The following is a 25,817-nucleotide window of genomic DNA, read 5'->3' as shown; positions in this document are numbered from 1 at the left end:
TATCACTGGCCTGTACATTTTCCTAGCAATGAAAAATTTGTGGTTTATTTCACGCGCAGTTCCAAATAATGCACGATAGAGGGCGCTGATCTCCACGAAATGGTTTATCATCAACCATTCAATGGTTTAAATTGTATCTTAACCTTCATAAATTAAAATAGTTTATTTTTAGTTTTCATAATTTAGGAATGGTTAATCAGATGCATGTAAGGCACCAATTCTATTAATATATTCATATATTATATTTCACTCCGCACAATAGAGCCTATATAGCTGAATAAACATTGTAGGACCAAGTTCTAAATTCACAACAGAAATTGTTGTGTTTTTTAAAAAAGATTTTATTAATATCTATGGCTTCTTTTTAGGCCTGGAAATCACAATTGCAAATTTTGCCTGATACTTCCAGGTTTCCCATGACCAGATTAAAGCAACAAAAAAAAACATGAAAGAACAAGAGTTTGTGGAAACACAAATGTTTATTTCCTTAAAATATCAGTATGAACTAATGTGACAGCAGTACACCCTACACATACATTCTATTTAACGTCTTTATTTACACTTTTTCCTTTATATAAAAGTATACAAACTAACATAGAAAGACCCCTCAGTCTGAGGATATAAGACCGGAGAGGGGAAAAAAGACCCTGACCCCACAAACATGACTGTACCTTCAGATTTAAAAGACCGGAGAATATACTAACATGCATCCATCTTTGATCTCCCCTCTAAAACCTGTCACCGATGTCACTTCCTGTGCAGTATGGTGGTAGTAATAGAGGGGTCGTGAGTCAGATATAATACAGTTTTCATGTAGCAACAGATTATAAACACCAGCTCAATAAAACATGGGGCTTGTACATTAACACAAATACAGAAATGGACTCAGACATGCGTCAACTGCATATAAAACAGCCACTTTACCAAACAGTCTCGTACATAAACTTCCACAACTAAACACATTCAAAGGCTTTGGTTCATCAAACCAGTTTTAAAGCTATGGGCTGGATTAGCTCTGTCGTAATGGATGACCCAGACCACAACTGCTGAGAGTACGCAAGAACCTACAAAATCACATGGCAACAAACCAGACTGAATGCCTCCCTTATAAAGGAGACTACGCTGCATATGTGAGTCCGGACATTAAGGTGGGATACACTACCTTAATTCTTCAGTTGTACATCACACAGACATGTACGTACACACACACAAAAAGTCAAGGCACATTCAAAAACACAGAATACGACATGCACACTGCCTCTTGTGTGATTCGCTGCCCTGTGGTATCTACTGAATCGATGCATCAGAATGGGAAATATCAAACACAGTGTTTCAATGTGATCAGGCAAAAACAAATGCTAATGAAATGAGCAGTTCCCTATTAATTCAATGAGTTTACCTAATACAGAAACAGAGGATGAAACTACAAGTAGAGTGTTTGAAAAGGTGAGGCAACGAACGTCGCTACACACGTACTAATAACTCTGTCAATAGTGGTTTGTAAGAGTATACAGTGCCGACAAAGGTATTTGGACACTTGAGAAACATCTAAAAATGTATTAATGTCATTGCATTAAATATCAAATTGTCAAACTAAGTGGCATCTATATTAAAGAAAGCAAATGTTTAAGCAAAATATTTGGACACTTTCTGGTTGTTGGTAAATAATCTGCTAAAACACCCGAGTGACCTTGAGGGGAATATCCACAAAAAAATATTCTCAAAGTAGGGCTGTCGTTTGGATTAAAGATGAAGTGTTATTTTATTCAAATTAATTTAATCACATGATTTTCTAATGAATTAATCAAAGTAGTCACAAATAACTGTGCACTTCTGTTCAAAGTTTTGGGTCCGTAAGTTTAGTTTTTTTTGGACAATGATAAAAAATTTACTTGAATAGCAAATCTGCAAATTAGAATAATTTCTGAAGGATCATGTGACACTGAAGACTGGAGTAATGATGCTTATAATATTTCACAACATTACTGTTTTTACTGTATTCTTGGTCAAGTAAATGCAGCCTTGGTAAGCATAAAAGACTCCAAACTTTAGAACAGTATTGTATATTATTTGTTGAGAAAAGCCTCCAAATGAAGGTGTTGCTTAAGACACTATCATATTAAAATCAGTTTAACTGAAAATGTTTGCATTCATTTTTTAAATGTTTTAAAAATTCATAATTAATTCATAATTATTCATCATTAATATAATTAATCATACGTAAATATCCAAATTTACATATTACATAGTTAGCCATAGTTTCAAAGATTGCTAAAAAAAACCCTGAAGTTAATTCTGAAAAGCTCTACCATCATTTGTTTGCAGATGCTTCCTGATTTGATATTTCATTCTCTAATGCAATGACATTCAGACATTTTAAAACTGTGGCTTTAGTGCTTAAACACTTTTTGTGGTCACTGTATCTATAAGTCTTGGTTCTAGTAAGGAATCACAGTGCATTCTGGGAGCCCGAAAAAAAGGGAAGGAGTGATGTCACTATCTATGTCACTAACACACACACACACACACACACACACACACACACACACACACACACACACACACACACACACACACACACACACACACACACACACACACACACACACACACAGTGGTCATGTGGAGATATGCTGCTCACTAATCTCTATCCCAACAATCAGAACAATCACAAACAGATCAATAACACACGTTTGTACTGAATAAATCAATACGCCAAAGCATCAAACACTCTCTCTCTCACACACACACACACACACACACACACAGAAATTGGGGAGTACAAAGGTTCAAAGTATGAAAAGGCACAAGGTATTGCTAATTATATAAAACCATGCGTGAATTACCACTGCCACTGATCTTGTCTTGCAGAGAAAGACGTTAAAAAGACAACACGGGAAATTTATGAGGTCCTTCTCTGCACTCCACTACAGCTTTACAGCCACTTACACAATGATCTGTTAAAAATAGATTTTTTTGAACAAGTGTTTGATTTGTTGCCCTTAGCAACAACTGTGTAAAAACAATGCATAAAATTAACAGTTTAAAGAAACAAGACAGAGTAAAAGCTCAAGTTATTTCACACACTCTCTCTCTCTCACACACACACACACTCAACAATCCTCACGTAAGTGCTTTCTAGAGAGATGAAATCAGGTATTTGGATTCATAAGACTGTGTAAGTACCTTTCTTCACTGGCATTCAAATATAGTGCATATGAAAATCAGTATTAAACTGCATTTGTGATTTTTCTGTGGAAGAAAATGTTGAAGTTGGGGGATGTCAAGGGGCTGTGACTCTGAAGTCACCAAAAGAGTCAAAGATTCAAAAAGTAATAATCAATTTAGAGAATGAAAGATTCAGATAATCTGATGAGTCTGATAGCAGCAGGAATGGTTCCCCCTCCCCAGCGGGGTGAGGATAAGGGGTTGTGTCGCATAGGACATGCAAAGTTGGCATTGTTACCAGCCAATAAGGTTGGCTTTGGCCTTCTCGGTGAGCTTGCGGACTCTCCCCTTGCTTGACGTGCCGAAAGTAATGGAGGCATCCTCAAACAAAAGCTGTCTTTGCTCTTCCTCAGAGTCTTCTTCGTTATAGAAAGCTGTCCTTCGGCCTTGGTTACGCGTTCTCATCTGCCCTTTCGAGCCCCCATCCTCTCCCATATAAATGTCAGGCTCCTCCCTTGGGGCGGGGCTTGGCATAGGGGGCGTGGTCTCTTCAGTGCCACGCCGACTGCTCCTTCTGAGGGTTTTGGGGCTTGAAGGAGGTGGAGTATCTGTCGATCTGGTGATTCGTGGTCTGCCTCGTCGTTTCGGACTCTCTGGAGTCACCACCCCTGAATCTGAAAGACTACTGTCCTGGGCTGTAGAAGATGCCCCGCCCTCATCACCAGTAGACAGAAGAAGCTCCTCCTCTTGGTCGGAGTCTCTTCTTAGGGACTCCAGGTCTTTCTTGCTTTTCCTTCCTCTCTTTTTCCCAGAGGCCTGGGGCAATGGGGGTGGCGGTACCACTACTGGCGTCTGTATTTGTGCGTCTGATCTGGGTCTGCCCCGGCCTCTTCGTACCACTCCCACAGTCACTTGACTATGACCATTCAAATGCAAACTGTTCTGAGGCGGAGAGTTGTGATCCACTGGACCTAAGAGAGAAGAAGCATATAAGTACACATTCACATATATTCATTTAATATATGCACCCTGGGAATCAATCCCATGACCCATAAGATCCACAGATTTCGAATGACTTCACAAGGCTGTGATGTTCGTTTGTTAAATAAAATTTGGACTCATTTTATTATACTTTTAGCTATAATTAAAGTGTAACTGTGCGTTCACACCGCCGCCGGCGAGAGCGTCAAAGTGCCGGAAATCATTCATTTTCAATGTGAGCCAGCGGCAAGCTCCGGCGAGGAGCGTCTTGGACAGCGAGAGCGGCGAGGAGAGTTGAAGTCAGGTCAACTTTATGGTAATGAGCTATGACGCGGTTCGGCGGCAACCAATCGGAATGTAGAAGTCCTCCGCTTGAGAGGATTCCAGAGAACGCAGTCCTGTAAACTTTGGTTCTGACCACATTAGTTCCAAAGCAAAATAGAGGAGAGGCTGATCATTTGATAAGAAGGCGCACAACACTATTTATGAGCAAAATATTCACGCTAGAATGCATGTTTTTCAGCGGGAATGCAAATTAGATTAGCGCTTAAATTAGGGCGCCCACAAATCTTTCTACGGCGTCGTTGGCAGGGCGGCGAGAGCAGCGGTGTGAATGCACAGTTATACTGTTAACACATTTTATCAAATTTAAATTGCAAAATTTCATAGATTTGACATCAGTGCAAGAAATGAAAAATACATGTATAATATATATATGTATAATATATATATGTATAATATATATATGTATAATATATATATATATATAATATAAAACATAATTTCACCTGTAAATCAGCTAAAGTATTCCCAGTTAAGTATAACACAGTTTACCATGTACCATGTTACCACAGTCATACCACAGATTTTATTTTCTGTATTAGTGCAGAAAGCATATATATATATATATAATATATATATATATATATATATATATATATAAAATCATTTCTGAAAAAAATTAAATACACAGCAAAAACAACCAATGTTTTCCCAAATCATTGCAGAAAATGAAAGAAAAAAAAGTTTAAATGCATTCATTCATTCATTCATAAAAAATCAAAATCAAAATCAAAATCAGTGCAGAATAAAAGAATAAAAATCAATTTAGGAAAAAGTTTAAATCTACAGAAAAAAGCTCACTGATTCCTTTGGGTCTGTAGTAGAGCTACAGTAACTTCAGTGTTTGTGCACTGAAATGACATTTCCTGAAAACATTCAAAATGCCCTTCCATAGGGGCCTTCGCATCGGGTAGTTCTAAGAACTTATTTACAGGAACTAGCCACCAGGGTGGTTCCCTGTGAACTAAATGTTTCCCTGGGGCCATTTTTCTGGTTGCATATAAGTCGCATCACCAGTAGGAACTCTGAAGTGACGTAAGCTGGCCGACAGCAACAGCGCGGTATTCAACAACTGGAGAATGGAGGACTCCATGATCCGAGCGGTGTTTTTGTTGTGTGTCGTGGGTTTCGTGATAACGAAGATGGAATGTAGACGTATAGTTTTGCGATTGAAAGAGCAAAAAGGAGGGCTAAGAGACGAAATCTCCTACGACAACTTGCGGTGCTACATATCATTGATAAGAATCGCTGAGAAAAGAACACAACACCGCAGATAAATGGCATTAACGTTAGTTTTCTGTATGTTTATTGTGGAGTAAACTGTGTGCGTTTACACAACTTTTAAAAAATGGCGGGTGCTGTTTCGTATGGCCTGCATTTGACCAATCAACGTACACTTACGTCACTGGTAGTTCCTATTGTGCTGGGTTAGACCCTACTCTGAAGTAAAAGCTAATTAAGTCCCCCAAAATGCATTCCTAGAACTAAATTCATTCCCAATTCCTGGTGAATACTTCCGTTATTAGTTCTAGGAACTATGAAAAGGTTCCTGTGGTGCGAAACTCCCTCATGTAATAACATCAGCTTTTGAAAACAAATAAAAATAAAAGCTTTTATCATCGGCTACTGACCTGGTGTGAGTTTAACAGGTGTCCGAAGCTTCCTACGAGACTCTCTGGCCCCGCCCTCATTGCTGTGGGGAACCGTAGAGCGCTCGGTTTCCCTGGAGACACCAATGGAGTGAGAGTTCTGGGTGCGGAGGACTCTGGAGGAGGGCTCTGCCACCTTACTGGGGGCGGCGGGAGGGGGAGGAGCTGACTGTGCAGGGGGTGCATCTGTGAGTTGGGTTCCAAAGCGAGCCGAGCTGCGGGTCCGACCAGGGACGACAGGAGGCTCAGCCTTGCCGTTGATTTGTGGATGTGTTTGCCGTAAAGAAGGAGCTCGGGAAGGTCCAGCGGGAGTGGGCGGAGCTGCATTGTCTGATCGAGGAGCAGAGCGAGAGGAGACCCGCCGCTTCCTTTCTGGACTAAAAATCAGAAAATAAAGCAAAGATTTTATTGTTTAAGTTTTGCTGTAATTAAGTCAAATGTTTAACTTTTCTGAAGAAAACGTTTATGCAAATTGTAGAGCATTATATTCTTCAATGACCAATCAGATGCTGTCTGTACCTAGAGGCGGAGCTTGAAGGTGAAGAGCTCCTTCTCCTCTTCACAGACTGTCTGGTCAAGCGCTCCGTGTGCAGCCGCTGACGGGTGAATCGCTCACTCTGCAGACTTTGAGCAGCTTTAAAATCGGTCAGGATCGAACTGATATGTTCTTCAAACAGAGCGGACAATCGCAGACTCATGCTGTAGATCTGCAAACACAAAAACACACAAGCAAACAAAAAATAAACTAGTAAATTAACTAGATGAACTGGTTTGACTGAGATTACAATGTTTACTATGAGATTACAATGGTTACTATGTTTGAAATGATATGAAATGAAATGAAAATAATTGAACATGATCTCATACCCTGGACTTTTTGCTGGGTGTGTAGACTTTGGAGTTGCTGAAGATCAGTCGTACATCTTTACAAAGATCCATGGGAGTGTCATACTCTCCTGCTAACAGGCGGTTCAAGACAGTCCCAAAGTCCATAGGAGTGTCCACAATGTCCAAGTAGTCCTGAGAGAGGTATTTTGGATGAACAGGGCATATAAGCAGACAGTGCACTGCAAAAAATCATTTTCTTAATCAGTATTTCTGTCTTGTTTTCCAGTAAAAATTACTTAACATTACTAAACATAAACTAGATATGCTTATTTATGCTCCTGTTCAAAAGTTTTTGAAAGAAGTCTCTTATGCTCAACAAGGCTGCATTTATTGGATAAAAAATGCAGTGTGAAATATAATTATAAATTAAAATAACTGTTTAATATATTTTAAAATGTAATTTATTCCTGTGATGGTAAAGCTAAATTTTCAGCATCATTACTCCAGTCTTCAATGTCACATGATCCTGATGTACATGAAGCTGATTTGGTGCTCAAGAAACATTTCCTATTATTATCAATACTGAAAACAATAATTCATATTTTTTTCCTGTTCAAAAGAACAGCATTGTTTTTTATAAAAAAAACATTATAAATGTTTTACTGTCACTTATGATCAATTTGTGTCCTATCTCAATAAAAGCATTAATTTATTTCTGACCCCAAACTTTGAACGGTCATGTATATAAAATGATGTAAGATAACAGCACTTTTTAAGAGAATATATCTTACGTTTTTTTCCCAACCCCATTGCAATTTTTTGTTTGTTTTTTTGCTTTATGATTAAGAAAAAACAATTGACCAAATATTATATTGTTATTAATTTAATTTGTTTTAAAGGGGTGGTTGATTATGATTTCACTTTTCTAACTTTAGTTAGTGTGTAATGTTGCTGTTTGAGCAACATCTGCAAAGTAATGACGCTCAAAGTTCAAAGCAAAGGGAGATATTTGCTTTTAAAAGAAATAGCTTTTTAAGGACTACAACAAACGGCTGGTAGAGACTACACCACATTCCTCCCAGGTTTGTGACATCACTAACCCTAAAATTTACATAAATCCTGCCCCCGGAACACGATTTCTAGATTATCAAGACAGAATATGCTAATCAATGACTAGACGATAACTATACATAAGCTACATAAATTCATCAACTAACCATTCAGAAATGTTGTCACTTCTTCCTGAGTCTCTCCATCTTTCTGACTCCGGTTTGAACATAAAAGGCTAAACGTTTTTTTACATTTTCAGGACACAAGCTCCTGAAGCTCTGTCCCCTATGCTGGGAGCAGTAGCTCATTTGTATTTAAAGGGACAGACACAAAAACGGTGCGTTTTTGCTCACCCTCAAAAAGTAACAATTTTAACATGCTATATAAACATATCTGTGGGGTATTTTGAGCTAAAACTTCACATACACACTCTGGGGACATCAGAGACTTATTTTACATCTTGTGAAAAGGGCATTATACCACCCCTTTAAGGACTTAAAAGTTTTTACTGGACAACAAGACAAAAATACTGATTAAAAAAAATATTTTTTTCTAGTGTGTGTGTGTGTAAATACATTGTGTATGTGTAGTTGACTTTGTGTTACAGTATTGCAGAAATCCCTAAAAAAAATGGCAGAAAATGTACACTTTGCACTTTGTCTAAAATTAATAAATTTTTATATGTAAAAAATAACAATAACATGAGGTCTGAGGCCGAGACTATGTCATCCTTCATAATTCCCACCAAATGCTATAGATATGAAGTACAGTTCTGTGTGTATGTATTTTCTCCATGTGTCTGTGTGTTACCGGATACTCCTCCAGATCCACAGGTTGTCTGAAAGGCTCTGAATCTTCACATTGAAAGATGAGCTCCAGTAGCTCTCTGCAGCGCCCCTTCCAGGCCTGAGGGTCTGATGTTGGTTTACTGCGCAGACTCCTCAGGATGGGCTGCTGCCGCTGCCTCTGAAACAGAACAACACTCTCGATTAGCCATGATGTGCATGTATGTTACTGACAGACTTAAACAATTCTTGCATACATAATCAATCCTGTTTTCTCTGGCATGGTTAGAAAGGTAAACAATCACTTAAATGTACACCTTCTTATTGCGGCTAGATGTACAAGGTGCCTCATGCTCTTCATCCTCATCTTCATCCTGAGTTGGGGAAAAAAGTGTCAAAGCATGTCACGCACTGACATAAATATACACATTTCCTGAATACCAAGTGCTTGCAAAGCAGCAAAAGAACAGTTGTTAAGGGTACTGAAATAATGTACCGGTATTAAATCTTGTTCAATATGAGTGGTTATGAGTGTGTGTTTCAATGACACTTACATCACTTGAATCTGAGAAAGCGGTTTTCTTCATGCTGTTATATAGTGAAATAATATCTGTACAACTTTGGTCCCTAAAGATCACAGACATAGAGACAGGAAGTCAAAAAGCATGTATGGGATGTACTGTAAAATTCTAGGGATACACTGACACAAAAATTTTGTCTGATAAGCCGATAATTATTTTTACTAATAAACAGCTAGTATTAAAATGTATACTATTTTGTCTGAATAAAAAAATAAATCAATTTAATTGCTACAATAGAATTCAAGCTTTACAGCATTGCAATATGATGTTTATTCATTTTGAGACTTCCTAAATAAAAACATTTAACAGTGTTAAATCATTAGTGTTTTTTAAAGAATAAAGTGAGCATGAAATGATGGCAAAAGCAATATAAATGTAAAAATAAATAAATAAAATATCAAATATCAGACGATACAAATGAATTAAAATACTGATACCGATATCAAAAATCATTATGCAAACAATATATTGTGCATCCCAATTCAATACTGCCGGTTCAGTTTTATTTGCAACTCACTTAATAAATTGTAGCATGAGGTCAGATACGAATTTGGCAGTTCTGACAATGAACGCGTCTGGTTCATTGAAGGTTTGAGCATTGTGTTCGATGTAGCGTACCTCCCACATCAACGTCGACATTCGTCTGACAAAAACACCAGAAAACAACAGATGCGCATATAAATTAAATATCATCTACATTAGTATACACTGATTTTGGAATAAATCAAGTGTTGGATTGTCTTGTCCATTCAGAGTTCATGCTGACCTATAGAAACGGTTCTCTAGTCTCTGTCGGATGGTGCTCAGATCTGTGACGTAAGCAACCACGGTGCAGTACGTTGGATATGCTTGCAAGTCCACTGGCAATTCAAATGGTACAGCCACATCTGGAGGAGAAAAAGAATCTCAGTTATATCTAGGGTTGAGTTTGTGGCAAAACCTTTTACAGTGCTTGCATTATATTGTTCTGTCTTTTAATATTCATGTGGTGTGACGTGGTTTGTGGCTTTATTAACATCCATGTCACGCCAAGTCCAGTAAAATACCGGAATTGCCGCATTCCACGGACAAGAATTTGTTATAATGCATAATATTACATAAGGTTTATATTATGTGTATTACATTATGTATTTTAACAGTGTTGTTCAATAAAACCATATAATTACTTGCTTTTGATACTTTATTTTAATCAATTATTATTGCCTCATTGTTATTATGTATTTTAAGTAATTTAAAAGGCTAATATTCACTTAGGTCTAGTTTTATTACAACAACAACAACAACAACAAAAATATTAGATTTAACGTCAAAATAATCAAAAGACAATTTTTCCAGTCATATATTTATTAAAAATAGTGTTAAAATATCGTCTCATCCTCATGAACCCAATAACGTGTATCGTCTCGTCTTGGGAGCTAAGTGTAGCCCAGTCACCCCTAGTTATATCCCTTTAGTTTCGGACACAGCCATAGTAAGGCTTCTCAGTTATCGTGTAATGCTAAATGAAAAAGTCATACCCAAAGTGCAAATCTGGTCGATGCCCCTGATGATGCGTTCACACTCTTCGTCACGTGTGCGTGAGCCCCACTCTCCTTCTAGGGGCTTGTACAACAAGGCCTTCTGCTCCTCCTCAGTAAGAGGCACACTCAAGCCTAACTCGTCAGGAAATACTGCTGCAGACAGACAGAGAAAATAAGATGGAGGAAAAGAAGAGACAGACAATCACAGCTCAGTTTGTATTGGTAATTAAAACAATGCCAGCTGGACATCAGAGCAGTTGATACTCTTGATGGTTGCCATGCCAACTACCACGTTTTTGTGTGTGGGTCAGATTTTGACAACATTGTGGGGACCAAATGTCACCACAAGCACAGTAAAACTCCTGCAAAATATGACTACAATTTTAAATAACTATTCTATTGTGATATATATTAAAATGTCATTTATTTCTGTGATGCAAAGCTGAATTTTCAGCATCATTACTCCAGTCTACAGTGTCACATGATCCTTCAGAAATCATTGCTGATTTGCTGCTCAAGAAATATTTCTTATCAATGTTAAAAACAGTTGTGCTTATTAATATTTTTGTGGAAACCGTGAAATAGTTTTTATTTAGGATTCTTTGACAAAAACAATGTTCAAACATCATTTATTTGAAAAATAAATCTTTTGTAACATTGTAAAAGTCTTAACTGTCACTTTTGATTAATTTCATGCATCCTTGCCTACTTAAAATATGATTTTTTTAAATTTATTTTCTAGGCAAATTAAAGCAAGTTTAAATTAAACGTGTTAACTACAAAAAAAATCTTAAGATATTCACTGAATCCTAAAATCAAAGTTCTTTCATTCTATTGACAGCCGTAGTGTTTATCATACCTTCATTGGGAATCTCTTCCATGTCCCATGGGCTCATTTTCTCTGTATCTCCATTATCCCAGCTGCATCACACAATAACACAAAGCTGTCAACATTATGTCATCTACTATTACCCAAAAAACATGTAACACCAGACCACACTAAGCTCACAAAAGATTAATTTCTAAGCCTCCATATAAACCATGTTAAGCCTTTAACTTCAAAAAATCAAAGATTGAGTGAAGCTATAGAGCAATTAACATCAGAAAGATTTGTGGGTTTTAAAATTCACTATTTGTTAATGTAGTTAAAAGCAACATAGAATAGAGGTTAATGTAGAACGAATAGTGTATTGCTTGTGGCCTCATGGGTTCATGCCTGGTTAAGACACGATGTAACAATAATTGAATTACTCCAGAATGTGTAAAATGTGTAGATGGACATGGATAACTGACCAGACGTTGTAGCACTGGAACAGAGAGTCCGGATATTCGGCCTGATAAGGCTCCTGACTCTCAATCGTGCCAAACCACCAGGCGTCATCTATCACTGCACGGAAACGATCACCTGACAAAATAAATGGGTGTCAAATCAGACATGCTCATCAACTCTGTATCAGGAAGAAGCAGTCATTAAAGGGATAGTTCACTTTGAAATTAATTTTTGGTATGTTTTAGCTTACCTCAAGGGCATCCAAGATGTAGGTGTCTTTTTTTCCGCAGTAGTTTCAATTTTGATATTTTTAGGTCAAACCGTTCTTGTCTGTCAGTCATATAATGCAGGTCTATGGTCACCACCTCAAAGAGCATGCACAGAGTTCAAATTAAAACAATTCCCCGTCGTCCAAATTAAACAATTCCCCATCTCAAGAACACATTGATGGCTTAAGACACGAAACGAGCAGTTTGTGTGAGAAAACGAACAGTATTTATATCTTTTTACCTCTTGTACACAGCCACGTCCAAGTGATCTGATCTGACGTGTACGCAGACTGGTGCATAGATATATACACTAGATGTCGCCTTAAAGACATTCGTTCCAATGAACTGCCGTAGACAAGGCGACATCTAGTGTATATATCTATGCACCAGTCTGCGTACACGTCAGATCAGATCACTTGGACATGGCTGTGTACAAGAGGTAAAAACGATATAAATACTGTTCGTTTTCTCACACAAACCGCTCGTTTCGTGTCTTAGGCCATCAATGTGTACTTACGATGGGGAATTGTTTAATTTGGACAATGTGGAATTGTTTTAATTTGGACTCTGTGCATGCTCTTTGAGGTGGTGCCCATAGACTAGGCCTGTCACGATTATGAAATTTGGCTGACGATTAATTGACTAAAAAATAATTGCGGTTATGCCGATTAATTGTCTGTGTTAGGGCTTTGGCGATTATGCCGATTAATTGTCTGTTTTAGGGCTTTGTGCTTCATTCATTAAATAATTGTGATGAATTTAATCCTTTGTAAGTTATCATTTTGCAGTGTAAGATTACAGTTAACACCTTTAAATTTTAAATAAATATATTCAATAGCTATGACAATTTGTTTATTAAACTTAGTGAGTGTATAAATCAGCAGCAAAAAGTAATTTTTGAAAACATCTGCACAGTAATTTAATAAAAAATAAAAAATCTAAACATGTTAATAAAAACAAATGTGCACAAACCATGATAATATGATACGCTTCAAAACAGAGCGGAACAAAGCGTGTATGCGCATCGCGGGTGCAGAATGATGTGCTCAAAGCAACATGGAGTCACAGTGCGCAGCGCTGCACAAGTGCGCATTTAAAAGTTCACGGCACAAAGCGAAGAAATGTCGAGGGCAACAGTTTATTGATCATTTGTTTCTTAACAGTTTTAAACTCCAGTTATTGTCCGTCTGATGCCAATTCATAGTCCTTGTGCTGTGTAGGCACACGGTAGCAAGCGAGTCATTTAGAAACAGCAAAAAACTCCAGCAAAATAAAGTCATTTTATGCAAATCCACAGCCCTTTATCTACAGATCAAGCATTATAACGTCAATGTCACATTGGAGAAAGTGTTACCGTGTATCCTGTCGTAACCGGACGACGCGCGCTGTTTGAATGCTGAACGGAATGATTGACAGCTGCAGAGTTTGAATGCTGAACGGACTGATTGACAGCTGACGAGTTTGTGAACTTTAATTTAACAATGTAAATACTGTCCCTCACATTAAGCTATGGAATGGCTTCAGATGACTTTGAATATATTGCTGGAAAATTTAATTAGTGCTTGTCTATTTATTTTGGTCCATGACTCCCCCTTGTGCCGTAGGCCTATAAAAGAGTGCAATAATCGCGGTTGTCTGAAACAATCGCGGTTAGATCAAATAATCGCGATCAGACGGTTATTTAATTATCGCGACAGGCCTACCATAGACCTGCATTATATGACTGACAGACAAGAACGGTTTGACCTAAAAATATCAAAATTGAAACTACTGCGGAAAAAAAGACACCTACATCTTGGATGCCCTTGAGGTAAGCTAAAACATACCAAAAATTAATTTCAAAGTGAACTATCCCTTTAATAGAAAGCAACAAATGAAGTTATTTAAAAATACATAAAAACCCCAACTCATTTAGACAATTACTTGAATACAATTTTCTATTAAAATTTTGTAAAAGTGAAAAATATTTTTTATGAAAAAATCTAAATATCTCTAAATTATTTCTTCACAAAAATTTATTTTGTTTAATGTAACAAAAACAATGTAACAGAAAGGGCCCCTGTGATGACTGTCATGGTCAGTAAGCTTTTTTTTAAAAGAGCAAGATTAAATCAGGTCAAATGGAGTGTGAACAATAATGTCTGTTCAAGGTCTAAGAAAAATATCTGAATACTTTTACTTTGACATTTTTTGTCATTACAATCATTTTTCAACATGCATAAAACCACAAAGATGGCATTTATAAGAATTTAGCACTTGCATTTTGAACTAGATTTTCCAAAGATTTATTATTTTCATCATCTCGAACATATGTGTCACTGACCCATTTAAACCCATATAAATTAAAACCTGTGCAGAAACACACTCAATTCACACACTAACCTATCATCCAGTTTCTCTGTCTTGCATTATCGAACTGCTGCCGAAGTACCAGGAAGTCGATGACATCAGGCATGTCGTGGTATCTGAGACAACAATAGAAATGCGAGTCGCAGGTTAAAAGCCACTCAGCGAAGATCATCGTGAATAAGTCACCATGACTCACGTAGACTGCACTCACTTCATAGAGAAGGAGCCGCCCGTCAGTTTGCCAGTGTCTGGGTCCAGGAAGGCCAGCTTCAGACAGCACAGAGTTGGCAAACCGACCTCATACTTGATACCCACTACCTTCAACAGCTCCTGCTCCTGTAGGCACACAATCATAAATCATTTTCTTTGTTTTATCATGTGTATGAAAAATACTGTGAGGTTAAAATGTCGAATACTTACCCTAAGCTCTAACTTGTGCCAGGGCTGTTTTTTAGGATTTATACTGAAGATCTTGTTTTTTTTGGCCATCTCCACGTAAGCTTCATGGCCTTGACGGAAATAATACACCTGTTCACAAACACAACAAGCAGCTTAATATTAACCATGTTTCTACACACCACATAAATACAAATATTTCCCATTTTAATTATTCTTTAGCAGACTGTTGCACTGAGGAATGTGTTTTTTACCTCATCGCCCATCTGTGGGGTGAAGGGGCATCTCCGTGGCATGGTGTCAGTGATCCAGGGTGAGGGCAGCCATTCCTCTAATGTCAAACCCTGGTTCTGCAGTTCAGGTATCCTCTAAATGAATAAATACACATGTTAAATACACGCATGCGTCGTGGCGCTCTCGTGAACTCACGTCAGAGGTCCACACGGAAGAAAATTAATAGTTGAATAAAGTCGTTATTTTTGTTTGTTTTTGCGCACAAAAAGTATTCTCATCACTTGATAAACTTAAGGTTGAGCCACTTGGACTATTTTAATGATGACTTTACTAACTTTCTGGGCCAGCAGATGCAATTACCTTATCTTAATTTGTGTTCCGAAGATGAACGAAATTCTTACGGGGTTGGAACAACATGAGGGTGAGTATGATGAGAGAATTTTCCTTTTTGGTTGAACTATCACTTTAATAAAGGTTGTGCATTTGCATAGAGACAGTGTCAGTGAAGAGCTTGAGATTAAATGAGACATGATGTGTGAAGAATACAAAGATGGGGAGATTTTAAAAAAAAAACATGTTTTCAATGTTTTTACACTTGTGAAACATTTTTTGTGTGTAATTTCAAGTCAAGATATAATTGTAAAATTATGCAAAAATTGTGAAAGTATTATGAAATTGTTCACTTTGGATACATTCAATGCTAGCTATGAAATTAACCTTGGCAAGAGAAAGGAATCTGTAATTTTATTCCAAACATTTTTAAAATGTCATTTCCATGGTTGAAATGACATTTGTTCATAACGGTTCATGAAAAAAAAAAAAAAAAAGAATAACAAAACTCTCCTGAATGTTGTCAGTGGACACATTCAATAACATATTGAGCTTGATTGGTGTGTTTTGAGTGAGTTTAATTTCTAAAAAGGTTCATATTAAAATAAAACAAAAAGGACCACTGACCTTCCGTTTCTCCTTTGGCTTCTTCTTCTTTGGTAGGGCTCCATCTTTGTCCTGCTTTTCTTTCCTCCTCTCTTTCTTGGAGTCTTTTTTCTTCTCTCCATCTTCTTCCGAGCTGCTGGCATTCTTCTTCTTTTTCTTCACGTTGGTCTTCTTGGGCGGTTCGAGGTTTATGCCAGCATCTGCTGTCCAGTCTGAGTAATCGCTGGAGTAATCACTGCAAATAAAACCGATCCGGCATATACAGTATTTGTGGATCTGACTGATGTATGTGTATAAGGACTGTCAGATATATGGCACTGTGTCATATGAAGTTTGAGGGAAATGAACATTTACCTGGAGCTGCTGTTATCATCAGGCCAGGGTTCTTTTTCCTCTCTTTCCTCTCTTTCTTCATCTGATGATTCTCTGCTTGGAGGTCTTGCTTCCGTTTCCCCCTAAAAACCAACAGGTATAAAGAGACTGAGGATTACCACACTCTTTTTATGCCATTCCCAGAACACAGCAAGTCTGAGATTTTCTATGCAAAAATCATTTTTCAATCATTTTTTTTTTTTGTGTGTGTAAACAACTGGAAAGTATAAAATATTCACAAACAAATTTTAGATATCAGAATGACTGTTGTCCAAACTGACCAATGACTGCTCTTTTTTTTAAACACTCTAATCTATCTCAACTCCAAAAAAACAATTGATCTTCACAGTACAATATTTCTGTTGCAGTGTGAAGGAGTTTAATGCATGTTTTTCATGGTGAAAATTAAGATTTTGTGTTAGTTGGCACTTACACTGCAGTTGACAGTATGAATCTAGAATACTCGTTCTATAGATTGAGAAACCTGCCATGGATGCTACACTGACACTACAAATGGACCACTCACACTTCTAACAGGGATTTTAACACAACAGATGGAACAATAATACTTCAGACACAGCAACAATAAAAAAAAGACAATCCCCACAATAAATGAACCAATTTCAGTTTTAAATGTTCAAGTCGACATGAACTCAAAATTGACCCTACGTACTTGCGTAACACACATTCCTGTATAGTGAATGATTACTATATGGCAATCTTATGGCAGTCTTTTAACAAAAGGTAATAACTTGCACCGCCTCTGAAATGACGTTCCTTTTTGATCTGTCACCAGGCCCTTTTAGTTTTCAACCACCAGTCATACAGTAACCACTTTTCATGATTCAACTGCTATTGAAAGTCAAATACAGTACTTTTTTCACTCATTGAACATTCTGTTCCTCTCTTAAATCGTCCACATGTACACTACTGTTCAAAAGATCATTAAGATTTATTTTCTAAAAGATATAAAAACTTTTATTCAGCAAGGATCCATTAAATGGATCAAAAGGGACAGTAAAGACTTTTATATTTTTACAAAAGATTTATATTTAAAAAAAATTGTGTTCTTTTGAACTTTTATTCATCAAATAATAAAAAATAAAATAAAAAAATCAAGGTTTTCACAAAATATTTAGGCAGCACAAGTGTTTTCAACAGGATTATGTGACAATGAAGACTGGAGTAATGGCTGCTGAAAATTCATCACAGGAATAAATTACATTTTAAAATATATTGAAATAAAAAACTTGTTGCGTGCAGGTGAAGCTCATTAGCAATCACCTCACGGCCTCGAGGATAAATCATACCGTTCTCGAGGCTCTCGGCCTCGTCCTGCTTGCTGCATTCACGATATTAGTGGTTTTTTTTACTGTTTTTGATCAAATAAATGCAGCCTTGGTGAGCATAAGAGAATTCCTTCAAAAAACATTTTAAAAAAATCATACTGACCCCAAACATTATTATGGGTGGTAACTTTACTATTTTACTACTTTACTATTCCTTAAAGGGACACTGCATGTTTTGACAGTACCTCAGAGGCACTGTGTTCTTCCTCGTTGGGTTCACTCTGACGACTCGTTTCCTCCACAGCCAATCGTGTATGGTAGTTATGCTGGTTACCCTGGTAACGGCGCCCCTCCTCCACAGCATTTTCAATAGCATGCTGGTATGAGAAACACAAACTTCAGTACACATACTGAATTTAAATTGCATGTTAAACAGTAGCAACATGTCATCAAGACACATTTATATTGATATAAAGGTTTGGCAGTTTATGATGCTGCACACACACAGTGCATTTATCCAACCTCTGACTAATCAATTAGTGAGGAAGACTAGTTTATCTACATATTTAAATTGATGATCAGATAAGATGATTTACCCGGTTTTCTCTGTGGTACTGGCTGTGTAAGCTGCGCCTCCTCCTCTCTGATCTGTAGGTGTTGATTTCCTCCTCCCCTTTAGCTGTACGCCAGTTTTCCTGCTTACTACATTCGCAAACAGACACACAGAAGTGTCACAAACACCTCATCTATGTCTAACTGGAACAAACGGTATTATATTGCAAGAAACAATAGAAAGAAAGAAATGAGAAGGTAATGTTTGAGTAGGAGGTATCCATCAAACTTTTACAAATAACAAATATATGAGTTTCAACTTCATTATACATCATAAGGTTTGTTTGTTTTTTTCTTCCAGGTTTTAAAAGCCTGATTTTCAGTGTGGTATCAGACTTTTGGACCCCACTGTATTTCTGTGTGGGTTTTACCAAGCTATGGCTGGTGATAGTTCAGGAACGAGGACCCGTCGACTCCACGCCACCAGGTCTCTCTCGGTAGCGATCTCACTGCGCGGAGCGTTACTGTGCATCTGCCGAACACCTTCGATCTGTCCACTCCGTCTCAAACCCACGTTAGGTGGAGAAGAGACTTCTGTGGGAGAACTGACAGATCCTACACACAAATAGACATGCAACCGTCAACAGAATCACAATCATCACCCACCGGTTTATAGAGATCATCTTATGACATTTTTATACTTTACAGTAGCGATAACTTTGTCTTGCTAACTGGGAGGTTTGTAAGGCACTAGTTTTTCTAAAGTCATGGACTGTGAAAAATACAGGCTTTCCATGTTTTTAACTGTTGAATGCATATGTGAATGTAGCTGTTTTTTGTTCAATAGCACATTAGTGTTTACTGTGGTATCAAGAATCATGAAATTTCACTGGTATTGATATCGAGTGGTAGCAAACATTTAGTATTGTGTCAACCCTGCTTTACAAAAAACAAGCTAAAAAACTGAGAGTCTGCATTACCTCTATTGGCTCTGGTGTCAGAGCCCAGTCTCTGGTCCTGCTCTTGCTGTAGTCTCTGGATCATATTATCAAGAGGACTCGAACCTTCTGCAGCCTGCTGACTAACCACCTGATTCAGCCCTAATTGAGGAAAAAAGACAAATACAGAGACATTTGTTCAGTGACAGATTGTAGGTGTATGTTTGTGAAAGCTGTGAGCATAAACAAGTGGCCAAAAATGACTTCAAGTAATAAAACCACAGAAAGGAAACAAAGAGAAACTTCCTGTTTGCGTTTCTTACCTGATGACGTGAGTCCCATCTGGGGTATGAGTTGTTCATCTCTGCAGTTCTCTCTGCCGGGAACCAGTTTCTGGTAGCGTGGAGGGTGAGGGTTTCCGTCCACGTCCACAAGGAACGGCGGGGGCATGAGGTGGGGTGCTTGCTGGGTCTGTTCATCCAGCACAAAGTTATGGGCATCACGGATCAGCGGCCGATAATCAGTGTGGAAGAACATCTGATCTGCTATCTGAAGAACAGATCAATAAATACATTCAGAGTAAATACACGTAGACTAAAACTGAATAAAGACAAACAGGGCATAAGACAAACAGGGCATAAGACAAACAGACAAAAGCTGTATATTGACATCATATCAGTTACTGACCGATATTACAGATTTTTTTTTATATTGGTATTGGACAATACTGGGTATTTAATTGTGCATGCTCATTTCCCCTATTTTTACATTTAGATTACCATTTCTGTCATCTACACTCACTTAAAGTTAATCTTTAAAAACAATAATTTAACAACACTTAATCTTTGTCAAATCTCACAATTAATATCCATTTTTATACATTATAATGTTGTATAAAATTTACTTGTAGCATTTAAAACTTAATAGTTTTTAGTTTTTTTTCTCTTTTTTTAGACAAAATATCAGCCTGAATTTTAATATCGGTGCATTCCACATTCCACACGTGATGAAGTCATGTGACAACAATGTTGGATACTATTCAATCTATATTTATTTTATCCTGGAGACAGTCATAGGCTTTCAGTACCTTGTCGTATCTGCTGCTAGAGCCAAAGCCGAAGATAAGCAGGTGACCATGAGAGTCAGTGCAAGCAAAGTGCTGCCCGTCTGGAGAACACTTACAGTCAAAGACCGCACCGTGGCCCTGACCCTCGATCTACACACAAACACACATCAAAGTAGAGAAACACAGTCTGTGAGACACAATAAACACCAATAAATCAATAGATTTGCATATTTGCTTAGGTCAAACGTGATAGGATCTGATAAAAGAAATGGGAGTGTAGGTAGTTGGTTTACCATGTTGAAGTAAGAGCGTATTTTGACTCCTCTTGCTAGATCCCAGACGATGGCGTTCCCGTCGTGACCAGCAGAGAAAAGCACTCTTGAATCAAATGGATGTGGCTCCAACACAAACACCTCATCCTCGTGACCCTGTGGGTGAAGGGCCATGATGACAACATGATTCATCACATATCGTCTCCTTTCAATCATTCTGGAGAGATCTTCACACTCTTACCATCAACACATGAATAAGGTTCCCCGTGTAAGAGTTCCACACTTTCAATGTTAAGTTGTTCGCAGCAGTGATGACTGTGTTGTCATTGCAATCCCAGGCCACCATAGTCACCTTCAGTTTTGTAACTTTGTCCTCTAAAGGTGGAGGGTTGTACTTGCTAAAAAAGACAGAAAATAAGAAAAGTTTTTAAAAGAAACAATTAGGAATGGCATTTCTAACTTTGCTTTGCAGCTGGCATACTTTTAAAGGGCAAAGCAATGAGAGACAAACTATACGGAAAGACAAACTAAATGTTTCTATTTTTCTTATTTATAAAAAAATAATGCAAATTATATTAAGAGCATAACAATTTGAGTAAAATGTTAAATTGAAATTTAATATAAATAAAAAATCTGGTATTCCAAATGTAATTTAGAGCTGGAATTAAGCGGAAAGTTGTAGGTTATATATATATATATATATAAGCAATAAGGTATGAGAGGCTAGTGCTGTATCGTGAATATGTCACGGCTGAAGGCCGTTGTTAGGCTCGACACAAAGCGGAGTGCCTGCCACCCCTTCAGCCATGACTTATTCACAATACAGCACTAGCCTCGAGTACTTTATTACTTTTATAAAACGGTTACCACACAATACAAATATTAAAGCTGAAAAATATGTATCTATGCAACTTTCATGAAGTAAAATCACTAAAAGCATTCCTTCCGCTGGAAAAAATAGTCCCTGACCTTAAACAGCGACAAAAGTTACATACATTATTTCGCCAATAGATGGCGGCAAAGACTGTCTTAATGAGTGAGTCAGTCATTTATATATATATATATATATACTGTATATAATTTCAATTTGGTCTTTTGGACCTCATGGTAATTTGATAAAAGATGCCAAAATTAACAAGTTAACATGCAAATGATTAAATATGTTCATGTTACTACAGACTGATCCAATGGCATTTATTTGCTTATTGTTTTGTATTGTTTTATTAAGTTAAGAAGATAATCGACTTTCTAAATTGAATATGAATCCATTGGTGGAGTTGGATGTTTATTCTATAATTGGCTTTAGAGTTGTATCTCAGTCGCTGCTGTGTTTTCAGAATCAATTGACCCCGCGGCACTCCCAAGTAATTATGTTGCTAACGATCAATTGTTTAGCAAACAAAATGTAACATTAATGCACAGTTAATTGAGCCATACTTTTAAACAGTGATTAATGTTTATCATACCCAGGTAATTTGGTGGCCATGTCCAGGAGAATGCTCCGCCAGTCTTGCTGCTGCAGCTGCCATATCCGCGCTGTGCCATCTCTACTGCCACTCACAAACCTACACACAATTTATGGATTTAGATTTATGTTCAAAAACCTCATCTAAAAGAATACATATTCATTCCTTTTCATGAAGCTTCAGAATGAGGCATACTGTAATGCACTTTTAATCTACTAAAATGCTTAAAGCGTTTAGTAAAATGTACAACTTGCAAATTCATTTCCACTTTTTCTACCACTTCGAATTTATTTAGAAGGAAAATAAGTTGAAACTGAAAGCTCGTGAAATGAAGTTAAAATGAGAAAACATATGGGTTAGTCTGGAGTGGCCTATGCAACAGCGAGTGTAGTTAATATGGTCCCAGTGCTTTTCACCAACCACAGGATTGATTTTGTAAAGTTTATTTCTACAACACTGATCCCATTTGTCTTGCCATTCCTTGAGCATAAAATTAAGAGTTTTTGTTTAATGTGCACTGAATGTGGCTCTTTTATTGTTTACTATGTATTACTCTATAATGCAGTGATGTGTTAAGGTCACGATTTGTATTAGTTTATTTTCCCAGAGATAAAAAAAACTATATTTTTTTGCTACTGTGCCTTTAAGACTTCTATGCAAACACGCTTTGCATATAAAATGAGTAAAAGTATTAAGTATTGAAATTACATAGTATTAAATGTGCATTTACATTTACATACATTTTCTGTATGCATATGTGTATTGCTCTATAAAACAGTGAGGTTTATTGATGTGTGCTGTATGTGAACTACAGAGCAAAAGATAATTTTCTTAAACAGTAATCACATCTTCTTAAACAGTCTCATTTTACAGTAACAATATCTATACATCTTTAAAACAATTTGAGAAGGAAAATTACATAATATAATATTATGTGTTTTTTTGTTTTTTTAGAATATATCCTGAATTATACCATGGTCTGTCTGAATACTTGATTGGCTTGGAGGTGTGCAATATAACCGTTTAATCACTGTTCTATATTAATGCGCTGCTTTCATTGAAACACACACGCACACGCACACACACACACACACACACACACACACACACACACACACACACACACACACACGTCACTCGCACACAGATCGGAGATCGTGCTGTGCACAAAGAAACAGAAGCACAGAAATTTGTAGTCAATGCTGCCCCGTAAATTGTATTAATAAATTATCTTTGCTTCTGATTTACTACATTATATTACTCAGCATGGAGTTTGTAACGTCACTGTTTTTGAAGTAAATAAACTCACAGCTATATTCCTAGTAGAGATGCTGCACAGACGCAGGTAATTCACATGCACATCTCTCTCTCTCTCTCTTTCTTTTTTGCAATGAGAGCTTTAACTTGTCAATGCTGGCAAATGACCATGGTATAAGCGGGTTAATCCACGGGTAGCTGTGCATTAAACTATTTGAATGCACTTCACGGGAACAACCATCCTCCGCTTTGTGTCAGGCGGTTCTTTGCTTCAACATTTTCAAAAATGAAAAATACACAGCTAGCCATGTATTATCTCTTTCTTATACTACAGGGCCGTTGAATGCTTGAATCTGATTGGTTGACGAACGTTCTAAGGTGTGCATTATTTTCAGGGAAACGCACGGCTAAAGTAGTTCCAGGCAGGTCTTGACCGCATTACAGTTCCATATCACTTCGCGTAGTCAACTGTAATAACGGAAAATCGGATACAATTCATAACAAGAAAAAGCATTTAGCCCCATGCGCTTGATCTGCAATTTTCAATGTCTAGCTTCACAATCAATAGAAACATGCAGTTTAATTTGAATAAATAAACTATAAAGTCCTATCTATAATCAATAGAAAATTAAACTGAATATAGGCTAAATAAATGGATAGTCCTGCAGCACGGATTTTTATTGCAGATAATTTAACAAATAAATAATTATTGATAGGCCTACTTGTTAAAAGGGCTTTGGGTTTCATTTATTTGGCTAGTCTACTGTCATCTGTCAATAATAGAAAGAAAAAAAGAATTAACGAATTCATTAAAACGAATTGAATTAATTAATAAATAATAATATTGACGCACATGCTTTTCTGTCTCATTATTGCAACATCTCTCTCTAATAACTGCATTAATAACTGCATAAAGCCGGGAACACACTTTAAGGCCGGTTATGAATGTAATTTGATACTTATGACTGATCATGCCCAAACGCGTGTTCAGCGCGTTCAGTCTGTTCAAAGTCGGTGTTTAAAATCTGCTGCAGTCGATGAAAACAGTCAGAGAATGTGTCAGCTAGTCGTGTGACCCCAGCATTAGTCTGCTATCAGCGGCTCAAACCTCCGTTACTAACTCTGAAATGACGTTTTGGAATTAGCAACGTAAGAAATTAGTCATACATACAAGAGCATTTTAATGACAAAAACTTTACAAACGTCTTGAAATACATAATCTGAACAATGTTTCGAGGTGTGGTAACTGTAGTATAAGCGGAATAATTGACTTCAGGCCGTTGAATTATTAGAAAAATAATGCACACCCGAGGTGTAACGGCCACTCCGCTTCGCGTCGTGACCGCATTACCACCTCGGGTGTGCATTATTTTTCTAATAATTCAACGGCCTGTCGTCAATTATTCCTTACTTAAATCTCAAATTAATACATTTTTCTTAACACTGCCATTTTTTTTTTTATTATCCTCAAAATTTGTTAAGAGTTTCATAGATTTTTCATAGATTAAAAACAATTTGCCAATGAGCTAACAAAATAAAAAAATTTGAACAGATTCTAGATTTAAGTTTAGATTTAAGTACATTTGTGCTGAAAAACAAGACAAAAATCTGAAAATATTTTTGCAGTCTACAAAGCATAGCATTAATGTGAATTATAAAGTCAAAAATTGCATTAGATAAGAGTGTATTACTCAAGAGTGTTACTCCGTTAAATAAGACTGCACACAGTAACACACAATGCACACACAGTCTACTCATTTGAGGCACGAATATCTTCTTTTTGACAGTATACTCTTCTGCAGTTCTATTGATTAGTGAGATTTCTTCCCTCCTTATACATGTAACACTGGATGCTGTCTCCTCCGCTAAAAAGAATCCATGTGAACATCCATCTTTTTAATTCCTTAGGGACCTGTTACAGACCTCTCCATCTTATGCTCCTTCTCTCTCTCCTCGTTTTCTCCCTCTTGTCCTGTCACACTCTCTATTTCTCTCCCTCCCCCAATGCAAAAACATTTGCTCATTAAATTAAAGCACGTGAGGAACATAAAAGAGCTTGCAGAGACTGGCGTGTGTGGGTAACTGTCATATGCCTACTGTTTAAGTAGAAAGACATTTCATGCACCTGAATTCTTGTACGATGTGTATCATAGGCATCTGACGCATGTTTGGGTGTGATGGGAACAAGGGTATTTTTTCTGCTGACAACATCGGCTCATAATTATAAGAACCCCCATGTTCCATTAA

At 37.2% G+C, this 25,817-nt stretch overlaps 1 protein-coding gene across 2 annotated transcripts in view; it reads right to left on the bottom strand.

Moving 5' to 3' along the window:
- Positions 1–460: 460 nt before the first annotated feature.
- phip (PHIP subunit of CUL4-Ring ligase complex) overlaps positions 461–25,817 on the bottom strand; it is a 39,901-nt gene continuing 14,544 nt past the window's right edge. Inside the window, exons 13-39 of one of the 2 annotated variants that reach the window (XM_082145447.1) lie at positions 22,314–22,412; positions 21,089–21,245; positions 20,869–21,003; positions 20,597–20,725; positions 19,833–20,058; positions 19,552–19,671; positions 19,003–19,186; positions 18,616–18,721; positions 18,265–18,396; positions 16,713–16,813; positions 16,380–16,593; positions 15,443–15,556; positions 15,213–15,320; positions 15,004–15,128; positions 14,826–14,908; positions 12,198–12,309; positions 11,764–11,825; positions 10,902–11,057; positions 10,151–10,271; positions 9,902–10,027; positions 9,358–9,430; positions 9,121–9,177; positions 8,829–8,984; positions 7,008–7,160; positions 6,660–6,847; positions 6,123–6,517; positions 461–4,139 (exon numbers count right to left, since the gene is read on the bottom strand). In XM_082145447.1, the coding sequence (XP_082001573.1) occupies positions 3,463–4,139; positions 6,123–6,517; positions 6,660–6,847; positions 7,008–7,160; positions 8,829–8,984; positions 9,121–9,177; positions 9,358–9,430; positions 9,902–10,027; positions 10,151–10,271; positions 10,902–11,057; positions 11,764–11,825; positions 12,198–12,309; positions 14,826–14,908; positions 15,004–15,128; positions 15,213–15,320; positions 15,443–15,556; positions 16,380–16,593; positions 16,713–16,813; positions 18,265–18,396; positions 18,616–18,721; positions 19,003–19,186; positions 19,552–19,671; positions 19,833–20,058; positions 20,597–20,725; positions 20,869–21,003; positions 21,089–21,245; positions 22,314–22,412 (4,309 nt within the window). In that variant the 3' untranslated portion in view covers positions 461–3,462. The remainder of the gene's footprint in view (positions 4,140–6,122; positions 6,518–6,659; positions 6,848–7,007; positions 7,161–8,828; positions 8,985–9,120; positions 9,178–9,357; positions 9,431–9,901; positions 10,028–10,150; positions 10,272–10,901; positions 11,058–11,763; positions 11,826–12,197; positions 12,310–14,825; positions 14,909–15,003; positions 15,129–15,212; positions 15,321–15,442; positions 15,557–16,379; positions 16,594–16,712; positions 16,814–18,264; positions 18,397–18,615; positions 18,722–19,002; positions 19,187–19,551; positions 19,672–19,832; positions 20,059–20,596; positions 20,726–20,868; positions 21,004–21,088; positions 21,246–22,313; positions 22,413–25,817) is intronic. The other variant, XM_082145448.1, reaches the window with a different exon arrangement.

This window comes from Leuciscus leuciscus, assembly GCF_965113295.1.
Source record: "Leuciscus leuciscus genome assembly, chromosome: 18".
Taxonomy (NCBI): Eukaryota; Metazoa; Chordata; class Actinopteri; order Cypriniformes; family Leuciscidae; genus Leuciscus; species Leuciscus leuciscus.
Note: the sequence above shows the minus strand (reverse complement) of the source record. Positions and strands in the feature narration are given on the sequence as shown.